The sequence below is a fragment of the Vairimorpha necatrix genome, chromosome 3 (assembly GCF_036630325.1).
Source record: "Vairimorpha necatrix chromosome 3, complete sequence".
Lineage (NCBI taxonomy): Eukaryota > Fungi > Microsporidia > Nosematidae > Vairimorpha > Vairimorpha necatrix.
This window is the reverse complement of record NC_088818.1, coordinates 922,933-931,195: the sequence shown is the minus strand read 5'-3', so window position 1 is coordinate 931,195 and position 8,263 is coordinate 922,933. Positions and strand designations below refer to the sequence as shown.

At 32.2% G+C, this 8,263-nt stretch overlaps 2 protein-coding genes across 2 annotated transcripts; both read left to right on the top strand.

Annotated features, from left to right (window-relative positions):
- Positions 1-1,416: 1,416 nt before the first annotated feature.
- On the top strand, positions 1,417-2,067 carry VNE69_03252 (pol polyprotein; the record flags this gene model as incomplete). Its single annotated transcript, XM_065473113.1, has 2 exons — positions 1,417-1,473; positions 1,657-2,067. The coding sequence occupies 2 exons, from the start codon at positions 1,417-1,419 to the stop codon at positions 2,065-2,067; spliced, it is 468 nt and encodes a 155-aa protein (XP_065329185.1).
- A 199-nt stretch (positions 2,068-2,266) lies between these two features.
- Positions 2,267-2,635, top strand: VNE69_03251 (pol polyprotein; the record flags this gene model as incomplete). Its single annotated transcript, XM_065473112.1, has 1 exon — positions 2,267-2,635. One exon carries the CDS (start codon positions 2,267-2,269, stop codon positions 2,633-2,635), a length of 369 nt encoding a protein of 122 aa, XP_065329184.1.
- Positions 2,636-8,263: the final 5,628 nt, after the last annotated feature.

Genomic DNA, 8,263 nt, shown 5'->3' with positions numbered 1-8,263 from the left:
TCGCGGCAGTACTTAGTCAAATTATTGATAAAGAGGAGATACCCATTGCGTTTGCTTCTAGGAAACAAAAAGACCATGAAATTAATTTCGGTATTAGTGAAAAAGAGTGTTTGGCTATGTTATGGGGCATGGAAAATTTTAATTACTTTTTATATGGAGCGAACTTTGAGGTAATAACAGATCATAAAGCATTAGAAGTGCTTAATAAAGGTGAAATTAACTCCCCGAGAATTCAAAGATGGTTAGATAGAATGTCTAGATATTGCTTTAAAGTTACGTACAGGCAGGGCAAAGACATACCTCACGTAGATTGTTTAAGCAGAAATTTTGATTTCGTTGAAAATGAGGAAATAAAGGATGATAATAAACAAATAGAGGAAGACAAAGAAGACAGGAAGAATATTGAAAATAAAAATAACGAAGAAGAAGAAATTGAATTCAAGAAGATTAGGGTCGAAGAAAAAGAAATTGTGCGAGCTATTCATTTAGAACTATTACATAGAGGAAAACGATCATTAGAGTATGAAATTGGAAAAAGAGGACTCAAAATTAAAAATGTAGAAAAGCTAGCTAAAGAAGTAGTAAATGAATGTGAAATATGTTGTCAATACAATTCAAAAAAGAAAAAAAAAGTTTATTTTTGTTACGGCATTCGAAAGAGGAGAAAAGGTTGCGGTGGATATAATAGGCCCAATAGGAAAGCAATATATCATATCAGCAATTGATTATTTTACTAGAGAAGGTTTTGCAAAAGTTCTTAGTTCAAGAAACGATGAAAAGGTAGTAAGTTTTATAGAAGATGTCAACGAAAAGGTCAAGATAAAAACACTTATATTAGATCAGTCAAAAGAAAATTTAAGTTCAAAGGTCGTCAACTTTTGTAAGCATCATAATATTGAGTTACATTATACATCTCCCTACCATCACCAATCCAATGGTAGAGTAGAGAGATTTAATAGGACACTACAAGATCTAATATTTAAGAATAAGGAAGACAGTTTTTTTAAAACGAAGTTAAAAAGAGCTATAGAGATTTACAACAACACGTTTCATACTGGAATCTTAATGACACCCCAAGAAGCAGCCTTGTTAAATGTACAAGACAAACTAAGACAGATTCAAATGGAAAATATAATAATATACAATAAAAAGAATGGAAAAGGTGAGCAAGAACATTTTTTTAGACCAGGGAGGTTGTGCTAATCAGACAAGAAGGAAATAGAGGAAAAGGTAGCCCTAAGTTATAGGTTCGAGGATGTGTTTATAAAGCTTTAAAAAATAATGCGTTTATAATCAAGATAGGAAAAAAGAAAATAAAAAGACCCGCTTCTCAGTTAAAGCTTTTAGTTGATGAGCCAATTTTGTAGAGGGGGATGTTGATAATTTTAAATATTTTATATGTAACCCCCAATTTTTATGGAGAATAACAATAAACAAATTAACAGAGGTGATTACATCGAATTTGAGATAAAAGTACTAGGACTCAAAGCAGCCCCATAAAACGAATTAAGAAGATACAGGAAATTAATAGAATTAACATTAAAGATTGGATAGAAGACTTCACCGGGATATCAAAAAGCCTGAACTAGACGACTGACGAGCAAAAGACCGTTCTAAATGAAGTTATCCTAGACCCCATTTTGAGAGAAGGAATAGATAAAAAACTTTACAGAAATAGCTAAATATTTAAAGGCGAAGATTGGCGGTAAGATGAATTCTGCTGAATTCATTCACAATCTTAAATATGTACGCCAAATGCAATACGAGATCATATTAGAATCATATGAAACTATTAAAACAAACTTGGATCAGTATGCCAATATCGAAAATCTCGAGAAGGAGGAATTTAATAAGCGTCTGCGAGAAATATTTTTTGACTCGCTTGCCTTCAATACTGCAAGAAAACTAAAGGATTTAAAAATATACGAAGTTGAAGAAGCTATGGAGTATCTTTTAGACCTAGAAGAGGATCTAAAGAAGATACTTACTACCATACAATGCTCAAAAATCAACAATCAGAAAAAAACCTTACAAAAACCGCAATACACGAAGAAAAACAAGAAGTAGAGAGAAAGAAATTATGGTGTTTCTATTGTCAAAATACCACTTACAGCTTTTAAAAGTGTTGGTCTAAGAATAAAGATAAAAAGAAAAACAACGATCAAACAGCAGCACAAAACAAAGAAAGTAATTACCTCATTAAAGAAGATCCTATAACAAACCTAGAGTTACAAATAGAATGAAGAGTTAATGAAATTGTGGCAAAATGGGGATAGATACAGGTTCATCTAGGAACTATATTTCACAAGAGCTTGCCAACAAAGCTAAGCTTGAAATTAGAGAAGACAGCCAAAAAACAGCCACCGTAGCTAATAATCAAAAGATAAAAATAGACAGGACGACAGAAATATTAATTAAATTCAACAACAACGAAGAAGTCTATAAGATGAAATGTTATGTATTAAAGAACGCTCCACAAGACGTCATAAAAGGAAATGAATTTTTATTGAATCAGAATTGCAAACTAGATCTATCAAGAAGAATTATATATATTAGAAACAAAGCTATAGAAATAGGGAAAGAAAGACTTCAAGATCCCATTGATAATTTGTTTTTTGATTTATATTGCATATGAAAGAATCTACAGAGGCTAAGTTGAATAAAAATATTACTGATTATTTAAAGATTAACAACAAATTTAAAGAAATAACGGTGAAACCATTTAAATTTAAAGTTAAAGATCACATTGATGATTATAAAAATAAAGCTTATCCGGCGCTACTAAATTATCTCGGCCAAGGGGTGAAAATAGGGGCAAAAAAATAAATAATTCGTTCAAATTTAAAGGATAACTTTTTCTTGGCCGAGATAATTGAGTAAAGGGGTAAAAGGGTTAAAATCCGCCCAAACATGGAAAGACTTATTGACGAGCTAACAAGCTTAGACTTCTCCCACGAAATATTCCAAAACAACGAAAGAGCATTGGAATTTTTCACTAGACATAATGGTTTTCGGAGTTCTCTTATTTGTGATAAGTGTGGTATTGTGCTAATCACTTGCAAACCGAGAGAAAAGCACTAGACGGGAAAGTTTTCCGATGTGTCAACACATCATGTAGGAGAAGGATGTCCACAAGGAAGGGTTCAAAGTTAGAAAAAATAAGAATTGATGCAAACAAAGTTTTAAAAGTAATACATTGCTGGATTTTTAACGCCAGCAGCTATCACGCAGTAAATTTATGCCAAATATCTGAGCCAACCTACATAAAACTAAAAAACATAATTGATGAACTGATTGGGAAAAGAGAACAAGAGGAGAAACAGATTGGCGGTGAAGGCGTCGAAGTACAATTCGACGAAACTGCTATCTGTAATGGGTTGATAATCGAAAACCCATCAAGTGTAGATGATGATATTCCTGGGATACAGTGGATTTTAGGCGGCGTAGAGAAGGATAATTTCAGAAATTTTGTTTTAAAAATAATTCCAAACAGAAAAAAAGAAACAATATTTGAGTTTTTTAAACAATATGTTAGGCCGGGTTCTATAATAGTATTAGATGGATATCCTTCGTATCCATGGGCATTGCGTCAATTTGGGCCAGTTCACTACGTTGTAAATCACAATGAAGGGTTTAGTACACAGGGAGGAACAAACACCAATCAGATTGAAAACCTGTGGTCTCATTTGAAGCAGCAATATCGAGCACGAGGTGGTGTAAATAAAAAGAGAATCCAAATATTTTTAAATGAATTCGTATGGAAAAAAATAAATATAAATAATTATGACCCAAAATCCCTCCTTTAACCTTCTTCAAGATAATATTACTTTTTTTCTACATCTTCCAATTAAAATTTTAATTCAGTTTTTTTTCTATTTTTTTTAAAAATTTTCTATCTACCAACTTTTTATTTTTTTACCCCTCTTTTGGAAAGTGGCCGAGATAATTTAGTAGCGCCGCTTATCCGATTCCCCATAAGTACTGCGAGGGGGCAAGATTGGAAATAGAAAGATTGCTAAAAGAAGGCATAATAAAAAAGGACAACACAGAAAGATTTAGTCCTACATTCCCAATTGAAAAAAAAACTGGAGAATTAAGACTAGTTATAAATTACCGTGAGTTAAACAAGGTTATCAGAGACGAACCGTTTATAATACCACATATATTTGAAAACCTACAGTTGATGGGTAGTGGTAAATATTTCATCTAAATAGACCTAAAGAATGGGTTCAATCAAGTACAAATCGATACAGAAAGCAGTAGGTTAACAGGATTCATAGTATTTAACTAAATATACACTTATAATAGGATTCCGTTTGGAATAAAATCAGGACCAAAGATATTTCAGAAATATGTAAATGATATACTTAGCATAGCAAAAAACTTTTATGTGTATATCGACGATATTATAGTGTTTGGAGAGACTTTTGAAGAACACGATTTAAACGTCATAAGAGTTTTGAATTATTAAAACAGAACACGGTAAGAATAAATTTTGAGAAATCAGTATTCAGATAGGTCGAGTTTAAACTATTAGGATATATTATAAACAAAGAAGGATTAAAACTTGATGAGAAATATCTTGCAAACGCGGTATTTTCATGGGAAATTTAAAGTAAAAAAGATGTACAAAAGTTATTAGGAATCTTAAATTGGTATAGAAGATTCATTATAAATATGAGCGAACAAAGTAAAAAGATCTCGGATCTACTTCGACAAGACAAATATGAATATACAGAAGATATTAAAGAAACAGTTTATAGCATTAAAAACGAAATAGAACAAGAAAGAACATAAAAGTTACTTCGACTTCACAAAATAGTTTATTTTAAATGTGATGCCTCAAATGATGGTATGCGTGCGGTATTGTACCAAGAACATGGAGTTCTAGGGTTCTACAGTAAAAAAATTTACTGATTCTGAAAGAAACTATTCAATTGTTGAAAAAGATATGTTTGCCATTATTAAAGCTTAATACATTTCAAAAAATTGATACAAGGATACTATATAGAAGTTTATGCGGACAATCGAAATTGTACCTTTATGAAAAGAAAATTTTCGGCGCTAGGGCCTATTCACTGGTAATGAACGTAAAAAAGATGGAATTTTTCGAGAATAGGCCCTAAACTGGGAAATTTTTACAACCCCTAAAAAATGAATAATTTATAAGAAGAACCAAAAAATTCGAAATCTAGCATTTTTCTTCTGATGAAGCTGCCATGTCTTTATTCAAAGGCCATGGCTTACTTGAAGAATTTAAACATGTTCAAAATGTTACGAGAGGATGGTTTTGGAACATGACATTTCATATTCGAACAGTCTTCGATTCAGATGTTCTAACTTTTTATGTAGAAAATCCAAATCAGTTTTTGAGGGGACTAAAAATTTCAAGTCCAAAGATAGACACAAGCGAATATTTATTTATAATATGCTCATGGCTCGAAAAAATTATGAATATAATATTAATGAAAATACTTCTGTTTTATTAAATACCATAAAAAGAATTAAAAGGAATATTATAGAAGTAATAACTGCAGATAACATGACAACGTGGGAGAAATTGGGGCCAAAGCACCCAATACATGTGGATGAGAGTGTTATAATAAAAGGAAAACTTATAAAGTCACCATCTGAAATGTATGATTCAATTAGTAAAGCTACTTTGATAATTGATGCAGTTGAAGCAAAAACTAGAAAACTAGTTCTTAAAGTTATCCCAAATAAAAAAAAGAAAACTTTCTTCGACTTTTTCTTTGAAAATATTAGTCTTAAGTCTGTAATAAAAACTGATGGGCACAGATCTTACCAATACGCTGTTGCTGGAATTGGCGGAGTACATAAAATCGTGAATCATGAGGAAGGAATCACCAATGCTGATGGAGACCACACTAATTTAATCAATGTAAGTGGTCTCATTTCAAATCGGACATCAAAACGAGGAAAGGAATACCAGGTTATTCAATGCCAGGGTATATAGAAGAATATGTTTGGAGGAAAAAAAATTTAAAAACTCATGATTCCAATGCTTATAAAGATCATTTTTAACTCTCTTAAAACTTTTAATTCGAAATAAATAATTAAGATTTTTTTTTTCTATAATTTTTCTTAAAGGGGCCCCTTTAAGAAAAATACCCGGGAATAGGCCCTAGAGCCGTATTTTCTAATAGAATGAGGCGCTGGATACTCCCCATGAACACCTTTAACTATGAAATAAAAAACATTAATTGTATTGAGAACAATGTGGCAGGCGCTATATCGCGATCATTTATTGTTAGTGAAGAAAAAAAGTGAATGACAAACTAAAAGACAAGATAAGAAATTGGTGTGATTTTTCTACCAAAGATGAGAAAGGTAGATACATAATCAAAGAAAAACATGCAAGCGAATTTATAAAATACATCCACAGAAAAAGTGCGCATGCAGGAATTAATGCCTGCTACTTCAACGTAAGTGAATATTATTGGATGTATTTATTTTCCATAATGGAGTTCAAAAATATAAGAATATATAACATCCCCCTCCAAGACGGTTAGTCTCCTACGTCATCATCGGCCCTAAGCAGATCTTTTAAGTCATAGTGCCTCTTCTTTACTAATCGTCCATTCATTAATTTTACTACATAAGAATCCCCCGGACACACAATCCTAATCGTCCCAATATCCAAAAACTTACCTTTTTCATACCTATTAGACCCCATTAAATTTTCTCTCTTCGCAACTCGCACTCTCAGTCCTTCGACGAACTTGTCTCTATTTCTCTTTTTAAACCGCCTACTATAATCTCCTTCTGGTCCATTTCTTGGCATTACATTGCCCGTATTATCTTTAACTGCCTCAAATGGTGTGCATCTTAGACCTTCATGGTAACTATTATTATAAATCCAAGGCCTTCATAACTCTTTCTTCAAAGCTATTTTTGGGATTCATTTTTAAAACAGATTCTCACAAACGTACCAATAACTCTTTCAAATATCCAATTGCTTTATTGTGATTCAATACTGGTCTTTCTGTGAGTTATATCCTACTTTCTGCATAACTCTCGAAATTCCTCATTTGCAAATTCTCTTCCATTGTCCGATATGATTTCTTCTGGTCTTTTACCATTTCTACACAAATTTCCTATATATCCAATTATCGAGCTAGCACGCTTATCTTTCAACACGCAACTTTATGCGACTCTCGGATAGTAACCAATAACCACTGTAACGAATTTTCCCAAATCTCTATAATCGATTAAATCTATTGCCACCTTTTCTAGGTATCTACTTGTCGCAATAAAATCGTATCCTCTTGATTTTTTCCTGTTGTATTTTTGGCATTTTCCACATTTTTTTATCATCATCTTTATATCTTCTTTAATCCTGGCCAATAATAGTCAAACTTCAAAGCATAATAGACACTTCCTAGTCCTCTGTGGGCCTGTTCTTCGTGGTACCTCTTCATTAACTCTAACCTATCACCTACTGCAGGTATTTCAGCTCTACGACCAGAATCAAAATTCCAGTACTCCTTGTCCCCGACTTTCTCAACGTGCTTATACCATTTTCCTGCCACCTGTTTCACTGTTCTTTGTCTAATTATTTCTCTCTTAAGTTCATTTTTCTCATGGATTCTGCTCAATGCATCAGCAACAACCATCTGATCGAGTTGCCTGTACTCAATTTCAAAATCAAACTCTTGGATCATCTCTATCCACCTTTTAATCCTAATATTATTAAAACATGGCTTTCTTCTTGTTTCTGCTAAAGTCTTGTGATCAGTTTCAACTTTCGACTTTCTTCCTCTCAATTCATACTCAAACTTCTTTATGCCCCAATATACGGCATACATCTCTTTCTCGCTAATTTCGTATCTAGTTTCAGTCGGAGTAAATTTCTTTGATGCCCATTGTACCGGCGCCCGTTCCTCTTTTTCATTTTTCTGCATAAGTACAGCTCCCATACCAATATTACTCACTTCCGTTCTTAATAAAAATTCTTTCTCGTAATTAACAATCCTCAATTTTCCTAAATTCTTAAGCACTTTTTTCGGTTAAATTGCGATGTTACCCCCCCACCCCTAAAAAAATAAAAAAAAAGGGGAAAAAATAAAAAAAAGGGGAAAAAATAAAAAAAAGGGGAAAAAATAAAAAAAGGGAAAAAATAAAAAAAAAGAGGAAAAATTATACCCCCTAAAATGAACATAAAGAATTTTCGAAAATTAATATATAAAAAAGAGGAATTATTATTATTTCTTCTTGAAAAAAATATATTAAAGGTACCAAT